General features: G+C 42.4%; 1 protein-coding gene across 1 annotated transcript in view; it reads left to right on the forward strand.

Moving 5' to 3' along the window:
* Positions 1 to 21,875, forward strand: part of APBB3 (amyloid beta precursor protein binding family B member 3) — a 250,568-nt gene that overhangs the window by 93,329 nt on the left and 135,364 nt on the right. Inside the window, exon 3 of the mRNA XM_086931390.1 lies at positions 15,398 to 15,585. Within this exon, the coding sequence (XP_086787516.1) occupies positions 15,398 to 15,585 (188 nt within the window). The remainder of the gene's footprint in view (positions 1 to 15,397; positions 15,586 to 21,875) is intronic.

Genomic DNA, 21,875 nt, shown 5'->3' on the forward strand with positions numbered 1-21,875 from the left:
TCCCCCCAGTCAGCGCTCACCTCTCTTACAAGTCAGCGCTCACGTGCTGGTGTTCTCCCATCCATACTTCCCATCTGCATGTTTCCCTGAAGTGCCCTTAATTCTATGCTTCCCCTGAAACTCGCAGGAAGGGCACAGATTCACACCCAACTAACTATTCAAGGAGAGGTTAGGACAATGTACTATCCTAACTCCAGTTCTCTAAGAGTTCTGGAAGTGCTTGTTTGTGAACCTTGCTGTACATTCAGCAATCAGGGATAGTAATACTGGCATGTGAGAGCAACGCATGTGCATGCGCAGAAGAGAGTGAGGGGCACTTGCAGACAAGAAGCTTGAAAAGATGGAACACTGTACTCAGAGAGATAAGCAAAGGAAAGTGTGGGTGCTTTTCCTGGAGTCACCTGACAATCAGGGGATACAGGGCTCAGACTGTGACAATAAGAGCCTTTCACCTTTGGTTTCCTGGAGCTTTATCTTTCTGTTGGATCCACAACTGATCATCAAGTTAACCCCATTAGTGATTGACCTTAGGGAGCTGGGAGAGCTGTCCAAGGAGTACCTAAGCGATCGCGTTGAGCAGAGACTCGGAACTTCATAACAACAGAGATAAAGATTAGCACAGCAAGATTAGTCCATAAACACACTAAATTGCCCCCTGAACTTTTGCAGCGCAATCTGCATTGCACTTTGTTCCAATGGCAGTGGGTACAACTGTACTATGGCAAATAAGGTACGGGCGTCCTTACACTATCTGCAGGCTGGCACTGGGTCAGATGCTCGAGTGGTCCCCACATCCTCGATTGCACACAGTGCCTTTGAACGTAGGTGCGGGGGTCACACGCGTCGCTGCCTAGGCTGGCTGGCTACGCTGAGGCACCGCACTAGCTGGTGCCTATGCTTGCAGGCACTTTCTAGTGAAACACAGGCTTGGGCCTCTTGCAATGTCCCCAGTGGTGCAGTTGTGCACATGTTCACACCTCTAGACCAGAAGAGGAGGGGTTGTGTAGACACCGATAGACAGAAGCTGGACTTGCACGTTCCAGAAGGGGAAGCAGAGCTCTCCTTCGCAGGGTCTTCCTCGGGCTCAACGCTCCAATCCCCGACCCAAACACATGAAGAGTCCACTCCAGGTGGCAATGGGGATGTTACTGAGGTTGGAATTGCAAAGGCATGTTCAGGGTTTCTTCTAATGTCTCGCCATAAGCACTTCTCCCTTCTGCAGTGGTAATACTGGCAAACACAGTTTGACGTTTTCCTAGCTCTGGGCCATTGCAGGCGTTCCCTCACTGGTCCTGTCTTTGGACTCACTTTCATCATTTCCAGTCCCTTTTTGTAATGTTTCGCAGGCCGGCCTGAGTGTTCAAAGTTCCCAATGAAAGCACAGATTTGGGGCGCTAGTTAACGTGCTGGGGGCCCACTGCAGTGAGACCAAGATCACAAGGCCTCACTGTAAGGCCTTATCGTGCAGACCCTTCCCTGGATGACAGCGGACCAACTTAATTTCTTCCTGTCAGCTCCTCAAGGTCCTTCTTTTCTAGGTAGTCTTTCCTTCATGCAAGGGTACCTCCTGCGCCTCTCCTCTGCAGAATGTAATCTCTTCATCATAGTTGGTTCATCTGGCATGATGCACAACTTTCAAGATTCTGTTCATGACCTTTCAAGGGGAGCTGGCAATCCGTGACCACAAACCTGGAGGTCAGAAGCCTTTCTCAGTCTCCGCTAGTGTGGGACCCCTGGCTCTGGTCGATGAGAAATCCTGGCACAGGTACTGCAGGTTTGTGCCCACATACTTCTACTCAGTTTACAGAGCGAGACTGTGGATTCCACATGGCGGGCCCTGGGACCAGTTTGAGGCTTTTCCTGTCGTTTTGTGTGTTTTCACATTCTGGTCAAGCTACAGACTTTGTACTCTAGTGCCAGAAGGAAGAAAGGTTAGGATTGGGAATTCCCCTCCAGGGACACTCAAAACAAACACACAAAATAGGGAGAGGCTTCCTCACCCAGCTACTTTTTAACACATTGTGGTTAATACATCTAGGAGAATTGATCAGCCAGGTCAATGACCCTCCTATATTTGAAAGGGGCCCTCATTCTCAGGAGTGCTTTAGGAGAGCTCTGCAGTTGACAGTGCTGTGTGGCTGATTCCTTCCAACATCCATGTAATGTAATCCTTTCTGTATCAGACAAACAACAAAATAGGTGCTCAAAGCTTCTCCTGCAACACATGTATATTGTCACTATACACGTGACATATACTTCTCACATTCATGGCGTAAGGTATCCAGTTGCAGGAGAATGGCACACAGATGTAACCAGGATAGGCCAATAGGCAAGGGTCCCTGTGAAGGCAGCAGGTACTAAGGCCTATCTTTCACTGCCTCTATTATCAGTCTCTAGCACTACTGTCAGCCCTCCACAGGTGAGTGAGCTGGCTGTAGTTACTCAGTAAGGAAGGGATATATGGGCAGTACCCCTCTAGAGCAAAGGCAAACAACTACAATGTACCTTATGCTATTATTTGGCGCACGCACTCGCAGAACATTAAAGACCGATAGTAAGTGTGAAAAAAGAGGCCAGGATCAACAGGAAATGATCATATGATTGTGTTGATCTGAAGAAAAAAATTGTTGAATGGAGGAAAAACACACAGACAGAAGTGCAATGGTGCAGGGAAAAAGTACAGGAAGTGAAAAAAGAAAAGTTAAAATAAGTATATGTAGTTAAAAGCAATGAGTCAGAAATTCACAGTTTTTCATAAATAATCTGTGGCCAGTTTGCCGATGTTTTGACCTCAACAGATAATAGGCAGGGTCTTCATCAGGACAAGAGAATAGTTAGGCGTCCACACACACAAACACACACCACCCAACCCCACCTGCAATTAGACATTTGCATTGAGTGCAATGTTTGGACTTGATTGCTCCCTTCACATACTCTATAGGTTGCTGTTGGAAAGAACTTGTTTGAAAATTACACAGACCCCACCAGTTCTCAATACATTTCTATGAACACTTTCCATGTAAGAACATGGGCCAGAAAGATCCTCCTGTAGAAGTGTGAGATGAAAACGAAGGAGATAGAGAGAGAGAGACTGCCTGGAAAATAAAATAAATCCAATGGGGACATGAAACAGATAAGAAGAAAAGCAGCCAGATGATTATATTGAACAAGAGTTATAAAATGGTGATGTTCCCAGAAAATAAAGGCAGGGATAAATGATAATAAAAATATGTATTAACAATACGTAGATAGGAAGAGGGGAAATGAGAGGCTTAAACTGGATTTGTTTCATGTGCAATTTTTGTATAGTGAAGTGTCCATCAGTTATTTGGCCTCTTGGTCCTCCTGGATGTTACACTATGCAGTTTGGTACCTGCCGTTCATGTTTTTTTCCAAAATGCAGGGGGAATTTTAGGGGTTGGTTTGCAATTTTCACCTGATGTGTATTTCAATGAATGCCAAAAAACCAACATTCTAGTCGTAGCAAAAGTGACATCATGTGTACTTTGACCAAGATAGCATCACAAGCTTAACACCTTGTGCCATTCTTACTTCCTAGCTTACTAGTTGTTGATGAGGAGTTAGTTAAATAGCAAGGGATGCAAACTCTGTGTTCCTATTTTTTTCTTACTTTCCACATGCGTCTATCGGTGCGTAAATCAGTGTCTCGCTGGATTAATGGAGGTGCACGTGTTTCCTTGTCCCAGAGGCTATGCTTCTCATGTCTGTAAATTTCCAGTCCCGGTGTCAGATCATTCGGAGTCACTTTGTCCTTGTAAATGTATATGTACACTTGTAAAGCACACAGCTGCCCCCGTAACGGAGCGTCCCAGCACTGTATAACGCTGTGGAACCCTTCCTGGCTCTCCCTCTGAGATGCCCCTCCTGGGCACCCCCAAGGTGAAGCCAGGCATCCCAGTGTTGTTGGGGCCGTTTTGGAGATTAAGCAAGCTATTGTCCAGAGTTGCAGCATGGGACCCATGATTAGAGTAGGCGCTGAGGCGAGAATTATCGAGTCCGGACATTGAGCCAAAGACCCTGCCGCGTCGGGAATTGAACCCTGGTCCCGGGCCTGATCTCTGCTTCAGAGTCTGCCGCTTCTAACCAGTGAGCCACACGTCTCCACACTTTGTATTGTTGGGCCTGGTGTAAGTGTATTTCTTGTCAGTGCTTTGGGTTCCTGTGTCAAGTCAGCTGGTTTACCTCATGGAAGTCTGTGAAATGGATTGACGTCCCATGACTCCTCCCTCAATTAGCACCAGAAGGAAGATCTAAATAGGTAGGGATTCTTCAGAGTCTGACAGATGCAGGATGTCCCGCATCCACCAAACTCCAGATGAGCTCCTCCGAATCAGACCTACTTCCCATAGCCGAACTTCACTCACACACACACACACACACACGCACGCACTAAATAGTATTCGACACATCTGCATTTTACACTAGGCAAGTACACAAAGGATTTATCAAAATACCAGCAAAAATCTTAATCATATTGGCAAAGATGAATGTTTGAAATGTACACATGATAAATAACCCAAACATTATATAGGTAGGCGTCTAATTAGAAAACTACCATAAGACGAACTTTGATAGGAGGGGCCCTATTACGAATACGGTACACTTTCCTTGTTTGCGCCACAGTGCACCTTTCAATAGGTGCACCCACTGCAAATAAGGAAAGCAAACCGTATTTAAATAATGTGCTGCCCCCAGGGCAGCTGCGTACACACGCTGCCCTCAGGGCAGTGCATTCAAATGAAATGTGGGGCAGCTGTTTGCAAGCTGCTCTGTCTTTCACTGCACTTCTAAGGGGGGGTAGACATCCCCTTACAGGCGGATGGTTTGAGTGATTGCACCTGCTTGTAGGGGCAGGTATAAGGGGTCTATAGGACCCTGTTTCTACCCCTCCCGAGAGGGCTGCCTTTAAAAGTTGCAATGAAAGGGCTACCTTTTTATGGCGCACTTTCAGTGCTCCTCTTAAAGGCATGTTTTCCTCTGCGCTCACATTGGTAATATGGCACAGGTGCAGAAGCAAAGTGATTCCCTCATTTGCATGGAGCCACGCCTGATGCAAATGAGGGTACATCCTCTCAAGATAGTGCTGACGTAACATGTTCATCAGTGCTATCAGTGTTACAGAAGGGGACACACAAGCATCTACAGCCCCTTTTTTGTAATACCATTGTGCCCCAGGGGCACTCAAAGTGGGCGCTGCGCCCGTAGCACCCCCAGGACACAATGAATTACACAGGCCCAGGGGTGCAAATTTTTGCAAAGCTGAAAAGCTAATGAGTGCCCTAGAGCTGCATGCTCCCATCAATACCAGCAAGCAATATACAATTCAACCCAGCTCCCTGGACAAAGATGTTCTTTGCTCTTTATTAGAAATGCATGCCCTTTTCTGTTCTCTCTTATAGGGTGGAAAACCATATGTTACAGGGCCTCTCTATTTCTCAAACTATTCGTGAGAATGTATTGGGAATTACACATATATAGCATTGTTTATCTAGCTCTTATTTAGTATTTATTTTTATTTAATTATTTTAGGAGTTTTGTATAGCTCTGATACCCAAGGGTATCAGAGCGCTTCACAGCAAATACAGTAAAGTGCAAACAGATGATACAGGAGGAAAGTGAAACACGGGGGGTTAGGAGAGGGAAGGGAGCAAGACTATGGGCGAAGTGGCATAGGAGAGGAGGGTGCAAGCCAAGTCTGATGATCATCCGAGCATATTAGATAATTAAGCCGTTTATGTACACAAAAATTATATGGAGCTACCTGGGCTGTCAGTCCTCTCAAAATCGGTCGAGGAGGAGGGTTTTGAGTAGGCTCTTGAATTTAGGGAATGAGGATGTTGTTCTGATGTGGGGAGGGATGGAGTTCCAGATTTTTGGACCGTTCCCGGCAAAAGATTTGATTGTGGTTTTGTGCTTGTGAGTTTTTGGCGGGATGAGTAGTAGAGAGTTGGAGCTCCTGAGGTTTCTGGACTGGCCTGCCCTTTTGAGTTTGGCAGCCAGGTATTCCGGTTTGCCTGTGTGCAGGGCTTTGTGCATGAGGCAGGATGTTCTGAAGTTGGCTCATAACTCAACTGGGAGCTATCTGAGTTCCCTGAGTGCTGGCAAGATATGATCAAATTTCTTGATTCCAGTGAATATTCTGGCTGCTGCATTGAGAGTTGTCTTCAGGAGAGTGAGGTGGGATTTTGCTGTCCCCGTCAAGGTAGCGATCCCGTAGTCTATTCTGGAGAGGAACCAGTGCTTGGGTGGCTTGTTGAAGGTCTTTGTGTGGGAGGAAGGGTTTTATTTTGTATAGTAGTTTAAGGTTGAGAAAGGCACTTTTAGCGGATCTTGTGATATGTTTCTTCATGTCCAGTTTTGGGTCTAGGGTGATCCCTAGAGATTTTACCGAATCCGCCAAGGTGAGGTTACCATTGAGGGCATCAATGGCTTTAAGCCATTCTTCGACTTGTGGGTTTTGTTGAAAATGTAAAAGCAGCAGTAGTGTATTTGAGGAGGTGAAAATCTATTACCGAAAAACGACGCTAAGATCAATTTCTATATAAATACACACAAGTGTATATAACACAAGTATGTCATGTATGAGTAAAAATGCACAGTTGTCTACATTAAGGATATTACAAGTCACTGAGGTGTTTCTTGAACATACAGAGACACGAGGCTGCACTCTGAGTGCTTTTAATGGTCAAGAAACTCCGAGTTGACTTGCAATAACCTTCATAATGCAAATTAAAGGGGCATTTTATTCCATCTACTATGGGAACCTCTTGTCGCCTGCTTCTCTCAATATATATTACATGTGTGACATGCAGCACTATTATGTGTGACACCTTCTGCTGGCACTGATTATTGAAGCTATGACGGCATGACCTGCTGATAGTGTAACATATGAAATGGGCTTCTTGGCAGCTAACTTTAAGCAGCCTCCAATCAGCAGTAGCGCTGGCGCATAAAAGAAACAGAAATAATGTATTCCATCAGGGAGAGAAGCCCATTTGCGCTCCTAAAACCTTTTTCCACGAAATAAATCACTTTTTTGTTTCTCATAGAGACGGGCTCTGCTCATTCCTGCAGGCGGCTAAGGTTGTGTTTAAGATTTAAGAGCTAGCTAGGGACGTTGGAATGTGGGGCCAAGTACTGTCTATGTGCCGAGATAGATAGTTTTACAAACTGCTCTGCACACCAACTTCATTCCCCTTAATTTCCCTGGGGCGCTGTGATGGCTCGAGTTGCCCGTAATAACTTATTACAAACTACTAAGTGCATCGCTTTCGTATAACACATTCTGATGTTGGAGCGCATTTGCAATAAAGAAATAAAATGCAAAGTAATATAGGGAAATTACAGTCTCCACTTGTTAGAAAGATGCCATGCTAAATGCCATCAGGATATAGGAAACAGGGTTTAGGTCACAAAGGCCATAGTGTTAGCGGGCACATTCCTTGTCTAAGTGTCTTCCTGCACAGAGATGGCATTTCCCTCTTTATAACGCGTGGGAACTGTAATTTCGCCATATAAACATTCCAAATACAGACAGGGATAGAATCACACCGGGAAGGAGAAGAGGATAATTCGTCACGGTATCCCTGTTTCCATGTCAGTCCTTTCCCGTTTGTAGTGACAGTCTGATCTCACTCCCAGAATCTGTTTATTTCCTCTCAGAATTTGAGTATTCTCTGCCCATCTGTCAATGAGAATGTATGACGTTACAACGCATACTTTTACAAAGTATACCTTTACAACGCTTTTTTTACTACGCAACTTCCATTACAACGCATTCCATTACAACGCATGCCATTACAACGAATTTTTAAAAACTACCTTTACAACGAATTCCATTACAACGCATACCACCTTTACAACGCATACCATTACATTGCATGTATGGTAAGTATTGGATAGTGTAGGGGTAAAAATTACTATTCTAACTCCAGGGGGGTAAGTGTTGGATAGTGTAGGGGTAAAAATTACTATTCTAACTCCAGGGGGTGCAACAGTAGGGTAAGTGTTGGATAGTGTAGGGGTAAAAATTACTATTCTAACTCCAGTGGGTGCAACATTAGGGTAAGTTTTGGATAGTGTAAGGGTACTATGCGTTGTGATGGTATGCGTTGTAATGGAATGCGTTGTAATGACTGCGTTTTAATGACATGCGTTGTAATGGTATGCGTTGTAGTGTCATGCGTTGTAATGGTTGCGTTGTAATGGCATGCGATGTAATGGATCTTGCGTTGTAAAAGTTTTGTTGTAATGGTAGTGCGTTGTAAAGGTTGTTTCCCGTCAATGAGTTGTCCCCTAGCTCCTTGTCAGTCTGTCATTTGCCCAAGTGCCTGTGAGCCCCCATGGCAGGCTCTAGAGAAGAGTTCAGAGGAGCAAGAATTGTAACGCGACACAAGGCTTTGTGACACGAGACCAAAAAAGGAGCACTGGCAAAGAGTGAAAGCAAAAGTTGGCTGGAGAGGGATGACATTAATCATTAATGCCCCATAATCACGGGCCCTCGTTACCTGATATGCACCAGTCTGCAACATCCTACCAAAGTGGTTTTACAAATACAGGTATTTTTTCACTACAACTTTTCAGTGTCTTAAAGCCGAAATCTGTGTTTAAGGAGAATTCAGGATAGACATTGTGCAGCCGATAGTTGCCTATTATATTAAGTTGTCATAAAACTTTCAATAGTAACTGAGTGCAATATATATCTACAAACAATATTTTACTTTGGGGAATTAGAAAAACAAAAGGCACGTGCAGAAGGCACAGCCAACGCACAGACTTTTTGTTCATTTCTGTTACTGCATGGTTTCGTTGAATTGGATTTTTACAGCTACCGTGAGGCTTATACTTTTAGCACTTACTTTTGGAAACCGGCACTTTTTTCCTTGTCACACTTTCACCCAGAGGAAGTGAAATTAAAATACAGAAAAGCGGCGGGGGGGGAGAGAAAGATAAAAAAAACAGTGATAAAGGAAGAAAATAGGGATGAAGAGGAACCCTAAATAGTGCGGTAAAGAGCGGTTGGTGGTGGATTAAAGAGGCATGGCTAAATAGTGAGGACGACACCGATCCGTAAGTGCCGGAAAAAGAGTAGGTCCTTAACAGCACATAGTTGTAATCATAAGACCACATTAGATATATATAAGATACGTGAGCCTGGAGTGGCAACCTATACAAGCCTGCATTGTATTACTGGAGACCACCAACTAAGCACTGCTAATGATTATTGATAGAACAACGTAACACTGGAAGTGACATGGCTGAAAGGAGGGTGGGGGAGGGAAATATGTGAGTGTTTTAGCTTAGATTTGTTAGGGCTAGTGATGCAGAGCTATTTTAAGGGCACTATTAAGAATTTGAGGTTATTCCCCTTGACTCATGTCTATTTTTTCTCCAAGACAAGGAGGATTTTTTTTATTGTCCAGTCAATTATTCTGCGATATTGTAATTGAAAGTATCATGGATATACTCTAAAGATCCTATATTTATATGATTGTAAAGCATGCCAAGAGGGGAGAGAACAGACTTAAGATTTTTGAATTGCCAATGTATTGAATTATAAACCTAATAAAGTTTGTTTACAAAATAAAATCAAGGACTGCATATGATTTCAATGCGTTATCTATCAAATATTTGTTGTTACATCTAATTTGAGGTGTTCCCAGACATCCTGGACTGGGTAAAGCCAAGGCAGGTTTACCAAAGGTAAGCCCGTCTACGCCCGTCCGCGCCTGGACCGCGCCCAGCGCCAGACCCCCTGCCTCTCGCGCTGCCCAGCCCCCCCGCGTTACCTACGATGCCACCACCCTCCTAGCCCTCAACCCCGGTCGCGCCCCCACCTGCGTCCAAGCCGCTCCCGGACACACTCATGGACCTTTCTCCTGCCACTCCTGCAAATTCAGCGGCACCGACAACATCTCCGCCACGACTACACCACAGATTCCCGGCCCCAACCACCTACAATGCATCCTTCTCAACACCCGCTCGGTCCACAGGCACGCCATTGACCTATGGAATCTACTAGACACCCTCTCTCCAGACGTCGCCTTCCTCACGGAAACATGGATGAATGCTTCCTCCGCTCCAGACATCACCATTGCCATCCCTGAAGACTACAAGATCACTCGCAAAGACCGCACTGACCACACAGGAGGAGGAATCGCTATCGTCCACAAGAAATCAATCCGCATCTCAACCAGCTCTGACGCCAACCTCGCCAACTCCGAACACCTTCACTTCCAGATCCACACCGACCCCAAAACCACACTCAGAGGCACCCTCCTCTACAGACCACCAGGACCCCGCGCTAAATTCAGTGAAGACATCACGGACTTCATCACCCCACACGCGCTCCCCTCCAAAGACTACATCCTTCTGGGAGACCTCAATTTTCACCTTGAGAAGATCAACGACCGCAACACCGCCACCCTCGTGGACAACCTCGCCAACCTCGGACTTAAACAACTAGTCACCTCCCCCACCCACATCGCAGGTCACACACTCGACCCCATCTTCACTTCCAGCAATCATGTCTCCTTCAGCCACACTACGGATCTCCTATGGACCGACCACAGCTGCGTCCACTTCACCTACAACAAGCCGAAACCCATCAACCACTCCCAACCTACCCTGCAAAGAAACTGGAACAAAATTACCACGGACCAAATCTCCGCTTCGCTCCTTCGAAACTCCCCAGCCCTCTCCTCTAACGCCAACGAAGCCGCCGCCAACCTCACCCTATGGTTATCCAACACCGCCGACACCTTAGCACCACTGAAAAAACGTCACAGCAAACCTGGCAGCAAGAAGGCCTCATGGTTCAACGATGATCTTAAGAAATCCAAGAAACTCTGCCGCTCCCTTGAAAAAGCCTGGAAAAAAGACCCAACCACCAGCACCAAGGACGCCTTCAAAAGCGCCACCCGCACTCACCACCAACTGATCCGTAAAGCCAAGAAAACAGCATTCAAAGATCGACTTGACAACAACGCCCACAACAGCAAGGAACTTTTCAACATCGTCAAGGAATTTTCCAACTCCTCGGCCAACTCCAACGACATCACCCCCTCTCAAACCCTCTGCGACTCCCTAGCCTCTTTTTTCCACAACAAGATTGCAGACATCCACAACAGCTTTGACAACCAACCCGGAAACCAACCCACCCTACCAGCTGCTGACCATCTTCCCCCCGTAAACACCCTTAACGCCTGGAACTCAATCTCCACTGAGGACACCATCCGCCTGATGAATTCCATCCACTCTGGATCCCCCACAGACCCATGCCCTCACCACATCTTCAACAAAGCAGACTCCGTCATAGCACCTCACCTCCGAGACGTCATCAATTGCTCCTTCAACTCCGCTACCTTCCCAGAAGACTGGAAACACGCCGAACTCACCGCCCTTCTGAAAAAACCAACAGCGGACCCCACCGAACTCAAAAACTACCGCCCCATCTCGCTCCTTCCATTCCCGGCAAAAGTCATCGAGAAAGCCGTCAACAACCAACTCGCCGCCTTCCTCGAAGCCAACAAATCCCTCGACCCCTCACAATCTGGCTTCCGAGCAAAACACAGCACCGAGACCGCCCTCATCGCAGCAACAGACGACATTCGAACTCTACTGGACAATGGAGACACAGTCGCCCTCATCCTCCTCGACCTCTCCGCAGCATTCGACACAGTCTGCCACAGCACCCTTCTACAACGCCTCAATAACATCGGAATCCAAGGAAAAGCACTTGAATGGATCACCTCGTTCCTCACCGGAAGAACCCAAAGAGTCCGCCTTCCTCCATTCAAGTCCGAGGCCTCTGAAGTCATCTGCGGCGTACCTCAAGGATCCTCACTCAGTCCCACCCTCTTCAACGTATACATGAGCCCCCTCGCGGCCATCGCACGCCAACACAACCTCAACATCATCTCTTACGCGGATGACACTCAACTGATCCTTTCTCTCACCAAGGACCCCTGCACCGCCAAAACTAACCTACACGAAGGAATGAAAAAAGTCGCCGAATGGATGAAACAAAGCCGTCTGAAACTGAACTCAGACAAAACAGAAGTCCTCATCCTAGGTACATCCCCCTCTGCCTGGGACGACTCCTGGTGGCCGGAAGCCCTCGGAAAAGCACCCATCCCGACAGACCACGCACGGAACCTTGGCGTCATCCTGGATTCTTCACTCTCAATGAACAGACAAGTCAGCGCCGTATCCTCATCCTGCTTCAACGTTCTTCGCATGCTCAGAAAAACATTCCGCTGGATCCCCTCCGAAACAAGGAAAACAGTCACCCACGCTCTGGTCACGAGCCGACTGGACTACGGAAACACCCTCTACGCAGGGACCACCGCTAAACTCCAGAAGAAACTCCAACGAATCCAAAACGCCTCAGCCAGGCTCATATTAGACATCCCACGTAACGAACACATCTCTGGTCACCTTAAAGACCTCCACTGGCTACCCATCAATAAGAGGATCACTTTCTGACTGCTTACCCACGCACACAAATCACTCTACGACATCGGACCAGATTGCCTCAACTCTCGACTGTCCTTCTACACCCACTCCCGCCAACTACGTTCTTCCAGCCAAGCCCTCGCCACTGTACCTCGCATCAACAAGACCACCATGGGAGGCAGATCCTTTTCATACCTGGCTGCTAAAACATGGAACTCACTCCCCGCTTACCTTCGCCTCACCCAGAACCACCTAGCGTTCAGAAAGCAGCTTAAAACGTGGATATTTGACAAATAATCCTCCTCCCCTTCCTAAGCGCCTTGAAACCCTCTGGGTATGTAGTGCGCTATACAAATTATTTGACTTGACTTGACTTGACTTGTAAAGCCTTACCTTAGATTTAAATCCATTCATAGGCTCACATTTTGTACATAGTATTAATACAAAATATGGATGTAAAAATATTGGGAGACACAAATATTGTGTCACACATTATTGTGCTGTCAAACATAATGTGGAACATAATATAGAACAGAAGAATATCATTTTTACAGTACTTTATAATGTTTTGTTAATATAGTTTTATATATTTTTTTAAATAATATTTAGTTGAGTTTTATTAGTTTGAATGTTATTAGTTATTATTTTAGAGTTAAGTACATTTCATTATTTTAGTTTCTTTTTCTAATTTGATAGTATATTTTAATTTTAATGTGTTCTATTTTATGTTAATTTTCTTTGGTGGTAAATTTTCAAATATATTTCATTGATTGTAACATGTATTTTTATAAGTTGCAACATGTTAATTTGCTATTTAATTATGTAAATATTTCTAAGTTGTTTAATGGATAGTTAACAAATATTGTAATATTATATATATAATATAAATAATGTGTTTTGTTATTTTATTCTGTTAGTATTTTCATTTGAACTTTAGGGTGAAAGGGTCAGAATTTCACATTTCAGTTCAATTTTTGTAATTGTAATTGTTTAATATAATGTTACGTATAATATAGTATGCCAGTTTTATAAATTGTTAACTATATACATATCTATATACCTATACATATATAAATATATATACACAAAATAAATTATATACAAGTAATATATATATATATATATATATACTAAATAAATAAATGACATAAATATATAATAGATATACATACATATATATAAATTAAATGTATGTAATTTATTTTGTATTGACCTAAGATGGGAAAATTATAATTGAGTTTTCTAAAGTTTAACATTTTCTCTACTGTTACTTACACTCAAGTAGAATTACTTTCACTACAGTTGCTTACGTTGGAGCGGGAATAATAAATCTGACCCCTCCAAGTCCAACATTTTCTCTAATGCTGCTTTCAGCAGAGTGGGAATAGTGAAACTATCACCCCCAAAGTCCAACACTTTCTTACTGTTGTTTAGAGTGTAGTACAAACAGTAAATCTGACCCCTCCAAAGTACAATACATTCCCTACTGTTGCTCAGTTTGAAGTGAGGATATTAAATCTGAGCCCTCCAAAGCCCAACACGTTCTCTATTGTTGCTTTTTTTGGAGTGGCAGCAGTAAATGGAAGTCCTCCAAAGTTCACCATATTCCCTACTGTTTCTTATATTGGAGTGTGAATAGTAATTCTAAACTCTTCAAAGTCCAACACGTTCCCTACTGCTGCTCAATTTCAAGTGGTAATAGTAAATCTAACCCTTCTGGAGAAATGTGTTGCTTACATTGAAGTGGGAATAGTAAATCTAAACCCTCCAAAGTCCAACATTTTCTCTCCTGCAGTTTATGACAGAGTGATAATAGTCAGTCTGACCCCTCCAAAGTCCAACACTTTCCGTAGTGTTGCTTATTTCGACGTTAGACTATTCATTCGGTTCATTTGAATCTAAATATTTGTTATTGTTTGGTTATATAATTAATTTTAATTTTAAAAATGATTTTAATATTTTTATATTTCCTTTTGTAGCAATGTATTTTTTATTCATGTGATTTTATATTTATTTCATGCTGTTATACTTTTTTATATTTACAAATTTTGTGTTTCTAATCATACTTATTACTAGTCTTTTTTATTATTTGTGTTCAAATGATATTCTTATTTTTAATGCCATGTTAATTGTTTATTGATATTATTTTAAAGCATATATTTTTACTTTATGAAATTTAAAGGTATACATTTGTATACATTTTATGTATTGTAAATATATCTTTTGAATTGTAATATTTGAAAGTTACTTACCTGTTGTCTGACAATATTGTTATCTTCTATATTTTTGTTGTTGTAATTTTAGACTTTTCATATAGGGTATGTAGAGTCAGTATTTAGGTTCTCAATATTTTAAAATATTTTTGTTGCTGATATTTTCATTTACAATACTTTGTCATACAACCACTGTATACATTATTGCGAACTGTATGACACATACTTTTATTTCTCTCAAATAGTATATGTTGGAAAATTGATGTTCACATTACAGAGTCCCAAGTCCACATGAGGAATAAAGAGTTTCCCTTTGTTCTTTCGAGCAAGGCAGACAGAATGTTGCAGGTTCAGATTTGCACAACCTTAGTCTCATGGTTGCGCCAGCTTTACTACATCCTAAAAATGGATGATGTTGTTTTAGAGGCACTGTGGTTTTATTCATCATTATGTGATAATGCGTATTTCAATACAGCTTGCGTACGGGTCCCAAAAATAAGCCTTACATTCTAGGTTATTCATAAAGCTGTTAATGTTAAAGTGCTTGTTTTTTGGGGGGGAACTCATCACAATGTTACCCAGCGTTTGCTTATGAAAGACAATGATAACTTGGCAAAAAATGTTACATGTGAAGAACTCAGTTTTTGCTGTTGTCAGCTCACATGCTGTTGTTCTTGTATTTTCATTATCTCTTCATTTTCTTGCAGACAATGTGTGGTCTGATCAGAATTTGGAGCCAGACCCCCTTCTCCCGCCAGGATGGAGGACCATTCGAGATACATCTGGAACCTACTATTGGCATGTGCCTACGGGGACCACCCAGTGGCAGCATCCAGGGTGTGGGTCTAGTACAGGATCCAGTCCTCTTGCGGGCGAGGACGCGTTACAGGAAACAGTAAGATTGTCCAGCAAGAGGGACACGTGTACTTATTTATTTCCCCAAAACACAATACATTGTCATATTTTCCAAGGGTGAAGCACATTTGTTGTTTTCCCAGAATCTCCTGGTTTGTGGTATCCTTAAGCAAAAGGGTCCATGATTTGTCAAAAGTTAGCTGAAGTTTCCAGGATCAATGTAAGGCTTCCAAGGAGATGAAACACATTGGTGAGTGTTTCAAGATCATGCTTTGTGTTCTAGTCGAGGATGGGGGCTCTCATCGGGGTAATCATGTGTTCAGGTTTTACACATGATTGCTCCAAAGAGCAGATCGACACACAAACAATTGCAGCAAATACAATACACACAAGATCACATTGGATAATATATTATTGAATTATTAATAACCTTGAATTATAGGTTAACCATCCTACTAGAAACCCTTGTTCACATTGTAGGATCCACTGATATTCACAACATACCATCTCTCTGTCTCCCAATATCTATGTGAGATTTGCAAGTCACCACTGAATGTCAAATTCTGCAGCCAATAGTTTATGTAGAAAATCTAAATGTGTCAAACAAGATGTCTCAATATACACAACAAAATACCTCTAACACCATCAATAGGTTTTTCATTCTGCCTCAGTGGTTATCTCAATTGACCGAGGGCTACCATTTATTTATGGAATCATTCAATATTTTTTAAATGCAAAGAAGAGGTAACCATCACCTGGTATTCTCAAGACATATGACCCCTTCTATTCTGAAACAGTGTTTTCAACACTAATATAAAAACACATATACACTATTTTAATTGCAATCATTAATGTGACCTAATACTTAGACAAAAAACATACAGACAACCATGTTTCTGGTTAGGACAGTGCAATACACATTTCTTATTGACAACAGTGGTCAGTCCTACATTCTTATCGTATAATTGAGACTTTATTATATTCGGTCCTCAATTATTTTTTAGTTCAGGTCCTAGAGAGGTAAGGGACTTATTATCAGACTCTAATGCAAAGCATCAACTATTCAGATTGAGTGTGCCTGATATGAAACAATGTCTTCGAATTAGGTAGGTCTGAACCTCTCTTTTTGACAAGCCAACGCGTTTGGACCTTCAGTTGATGGGACCAAATGCAATCTTTCAAGCGAAGGTCTTCATCAGGGCGGGGCTTTAAGGCGGTAGGACTTTGAATGCCGTTTTGTGGCTCACATGTAGGAATAACATGGTATTCCTATGTTCCTTTGTATGGCATTTCAAGCAGGGTGAAAGTAATCAAGTCCAAGTCTGCTGTCACTTTCTTTTAAGGGCTCTTCTTTTGCGGTGTGTGGCTCCCGGTCTGCGGTGATTTGAGGATTTTGCCGCTCAGTCCGTTATAACTCTGTGTCAGCAATGTGTTATGTTGCTTCGGCATTGAACTACCGGTCCGCAAGATGCCTGGCACTAATTTCTCTCAGACTCTGTTACAATAGCATGTCAGTTTTGTGCAAAATGTACTTTGCACCTATTTCCAGAAAGGTTTCTGTGCACACCAACTGATCCAATATTGACGTTAAGGTTTAAATTCTAATTATAAATCTGTCTCAAATGTGCTCACATGAGAAAGCTTGGCGTCATCAATACTGCTTTTTTAGTTTGGAGATGTCCAGGACAGCCATTTATCACCTCTCTTCCAAATTTCTCCAGTGGAACGTTAAGAGCAAAGTACCTTAATTTGACTCTTACAAGGCATCCCTTCTATCCCCCCACTGATGGATTTTCACAGATGTTAAGAGAAAGTCACAGTCAGTCAAATGCAATGTATGAAATGTTTGTTTGAGAATCAAATAGGCCGACATTAATTGCTTCAGAGATAGAATGTTAGTTGTAAAGTTAGCTGTATAGCACTGTAGTCTCCACACTCCAGTGTTTATAGATATTTAGGGATTAAGTTCTACAAATATATTTGTTTTCTAAAGGCCAACCCACTGTTGGTCCCCAAGCCGTCCCTGGTCTGGTATCAGTACATTGTACTGGAATACACATCATTATCATAGTTAGGGATGAGGTTACGGTTAAAGAGTGGATATAGTAAAAGAACAGAGAGGGTCTCTATTCGGGATCAACAATGGACAAAAGAGGGTACTTGATGTTTTTTTTGATGACACATGAGATGGCCCTTAATGAAATGCATGTTCTGCTGGTTTCCCAATTGGAGGAAAAAGGAATGATAGATAGATTGAGAAGGCGTTCCTTCAGTTTTTTCTCCTCTTTGCATCTCTTGATTTCCAGTTTGATAGTGTCATTCTTTGTATGTTGTATCGGCTTACTGAGAAGGTGACATTTTAGGTCAGGAAGGCAGCCTGGCTGGGAGAGTACCGGCCGGGCAGTGATGTGGGGAGGGGTAGGGGCAGGGTGGGGGGTAGTAATGTATGGATTACGGAGTTTAACAGGTAAGTAAACATATAAATAAATAAAACTAATTTCGTTGCATGCACTGCATCACCAAATGCGATGCAGTGCGCGCAACAAATTTTGTTTTCGTTGCGTCTGCTCTTCCCCCTCCCCACGTCACTGCCCGGCCGGTACTCCCACTACCGGCCACGGCTGCAGGAAGGGCCTAAAATGTCACTGGTTTTGGTTGATTCAATAGATCTTGAAGATGGTGCAGGTCTGTTGCAACCTTAAGAGCATTGTTGTGTTGTGGTTGCATTTCCTTAGACCTTGGAGATAGGTGTATGAATGCTGAGCGCTGTTAGCTGAGCCATTTCGGAGTCTGGCGCTCCATACAGCGGGTCATCACCACTATCCTGGGAGAGAGAACCCTGCTTTGTACAATGGTTATGAAGTTTACTTTAGTAAGGCTGTGATTTATTCTGAAGAGGAGGCATAGTTGATTTAAGGATGCTTGAGTTTTTATGGTGACATTGGTTCTGAAACCTAGAATGCTAACAATGACAAATCCTAACCCTTTACATGTGCAACAAGTTGTTTGTGATTTCGTCGAGGGTTTGTGCAGAAGAGCCACTCCTAGACTTGGGCTTGTTTAGAGCTGTTGACATTATTTAAGTCAGTGCTTAATTTGTAAAAAAAAATAATTGCCACAGCCCTCCTCAGAGGGCCACTGCAGCCTGCACCACCCATGGCCACTGCCAGCGCTGCCAATGACAGTACCTACACAACTACTAACCATCAAACTCCTACAAGTCCAACAATCAGACTATTTCAGGTCCCTAAATCTCTTATAAGAATGGATTGGACAGCAGGTTATTAGTTGCTTTTAATGTATATTGAATTAATAAACAACTGTTGTTCTGCTCATCTCTAATTTCCACAAATAGTGCTGTCATGTGGCAGACTGTCATAAGTTACAGTGTTAACAGTTAAGTGCCGGTGCAGATCACCAGAAACCACTGGCTCAAATTAACCACTAATTTCAATTGGCCTACGTTTTAAGTCAGTCCTCGACATGAGGCATTGTTTGTATATATTTCATGTACAGTATCATCAGCATACAGGAGGATTTTGGTAAAGATTATTCTAAAAGGCTCCATATGTAGATTAAAGATTGTAGGAGAAATGGATGTTTGAGATATTCTTCATTTTACTAGTGTCTGCTGGGACCTTCAGGTATTAATCTGGGTGAGTTGATGCTGTTTGGCGAGACAGGAGTAGTTAATAAATGTAGGCTGGTGCTGTTAATCCCAAAGCATGATGACAGGATGTCTATCAGGGCCAGATATTTAAGGGTGTTGAGTCTGCTGACTGAACTAGAAGAACCAGGAGGGGGACTCAGTGGAGAGGGTTGCTGTCCTTGTGCTGCAGCACAGGGCTCCACATGATCTATAGCTCTATAAAAGGAAATTGATTTTGATTTTTTCCATCAGTTCAGTGATTTTTGCTATCACGTTTCAAAGGAATGGTAGATACTTCGTTGCTTGATCCATATATATTGACAGCTTTTTGAAGAATGGGAACAACCTGTCCATTTCTGAGAATGTGCTATGTGCTGGCCTTCTTTATGTTAAGAAGGCTTGTCGGGGTAGTCTTATCTATCTAAATTCGTAACTCTTGAGTCCTAGAATGTCTGTGATTGGTCAATTTAGAGTTGGATGAACATCACCTCATCGTTTTACTGTTTAATTTGTGCGGAGTCATCCTTATGTCACGAAAAATAGGGGTGCCATTGTCCAAATTTTTACTTCCTTCGAAGTGTCCTTTAAATTGTTATTCGATGTTCTTTTCCCACTAGTCAACTTGCTGACTTCAACAAACTTGGCTTGGGCCCCATGAAGTAGGCCACGCTGTCCTTGACCCATACTGCTCAGTCACAGGCAGTTTGCATCTCCGATCTGGCGCATGCGCACTTCTACCGCCATCTCGGAATTTCAGTCAGCATTCATCTTTGTTGGTTCACATAGGTTTCAATTTAGGAACTATTACAGAAACAAACACAAATAAATATACATTTACACAATAAAGCCCTTTCTGTTTACCTCCCCCTTTCTAATGATATCCCAGTTAGTATTTACCTAGCTTTAAGCAACACATATGCGTGAATTTACTTACCAATCTTCATGATTTATGCCACAAATAAACAGACAAAAGTCTATTCATGCAATTCTCAATTAGATTACAACAAATGTGTACTCTTTATGACACAATATTCTACAAATTAGTGAATTATGTTTGGCAATTCCATGCAATTTAGTATCCCACTTGTTTTTGTGTATGTGCATTCTATTCTATGTTGATTAATTTCAAAACCACACGTTTAGTGCTTATTACTGTTATGGAAAGTTGGTTTCACAAGGGGTATACAAAAACATTTGTTTCCACCTTGCTCCATCAACTTCCCACTTTAGTGATTTTATCACCAAATACCTCCAAAAATGTAGGTGTGCTTTATCTCAACATGTTTTAAATTCTTTTAACTAGTACATGTTACATTTCTGTTTCTTCTAACTTCTTTCATCTTGATAAAACTTTTCTTTAAACTGTTCCATCTCAATATCACCTTTTTCTCTTTCCCTGTTTTGTTTTTCTTCTATCTTTTTCTTCAAAGACCTTTTGACATTTCTTCTCTGCCTATATTGACAACTTAATCTCAAAACTAAGATCACTATTATTATTATTATAGTTACTGGTGTTAGTATTTTACCTATAATAGATCTACTTATTTCATAAAACCAATTTCTAACTGCTGATAAACTTCTACCAAGTTTCTCAAGAACACCTTCTACTTCTAGTGGTTCAATTTCTTTATGCAATTGTATAATATTTGTAATGTATCTCTCAATGTTCTGACTTTTATCAGGAATCGATGTACAACAGCGTTGCACCTTTAAAATTCCATAGACTCCTCCTTCTTTTGCCCAAATTATATCTAAAGCAAGTCAATTTTGCATTACGAATGAGAAAAGGTGGCTTTTCATAAGTTTTGGATTTTAGGGCAATGTTAGTGAGATCAATGGGTGCAAGTCATTTGTGATATTCCATTTACGTTTGGAGATGAGAGGGTCAGAAGTTAATTGCCTGTTATTCAAAACGCAGAATGTGACTTTATATATTTTACATATGAAGAAACATATCTCTAGGTTTTGCACTGACTGGAATGTCTTGGTTTGGATTGATGCAGTGCTTGAAGGCTTTAAAGAAAGCTCTGAATCTTTGTGAGGCATCACAGTGGTCTGGGGTATAGTGGATGGTGCTGGCTATGGTGATGGGCTTTCTGCAAGATGAGTGCAGCGTTATGCATTTGCAAAATATTCTTGGTAGTCACCTAGGGGCTTATTTACAAGCCTCTTGCACCTCTTTTGCATAATATTTAACATGGGAAAAGTGACGTACGTGTGGCGCGAGGGGTTTGTAAATAAGCCCCCTAGTTGCTAGTTCATTTCTTCTTTGCAAATGATATTTGCTATTGGTGAGTTTATGGCTGCACTGGTTTATGAATGCTTTGCTTTTACAGAATTTAACTTCAAGGATAATTGGTGTCAATATTGCCTTGGCTTGTCCACTAAGGAAATGAGCTCAGAGGTGGAGTTTACTTTGGCTTCAAGGAATGTGTGATTTTGTTTGAGGCACCTAATTAAAAAGTATTGAAGAATTGTGACTTGTGATGACGGGGGTCCAAGATGGCGGATTGACACCGCCTGTGCGGAGGAACGCTGATGTCTACCGATTACACAGGGCTGAAAAGCGGATAACTTGGTTGGCTCAACTGTCCCGAAACTTACGAAGGAGAAATTGATCAAATTTAAACGGAAAATTGGACTTACTGGCTGTGCTGGCTGAGCGGGGCTGAGCTGGGCTG

The sequence above is a fragment of the Lissotriton vulgaris genome, chromosome 7 (assembly GCF_964263255.1).
Source record: "Lissotriton vulgaris chromosome 7, aLisVul1.2, whole genome shotgun sequence".
In the NCBI taxonomy this organism is placed as follows: Eukaryota; Metazoa; Chordata; class Amphibia; order Caudata; family Salamandridae; genus Lissotriton; species Lissotriton vulgaris.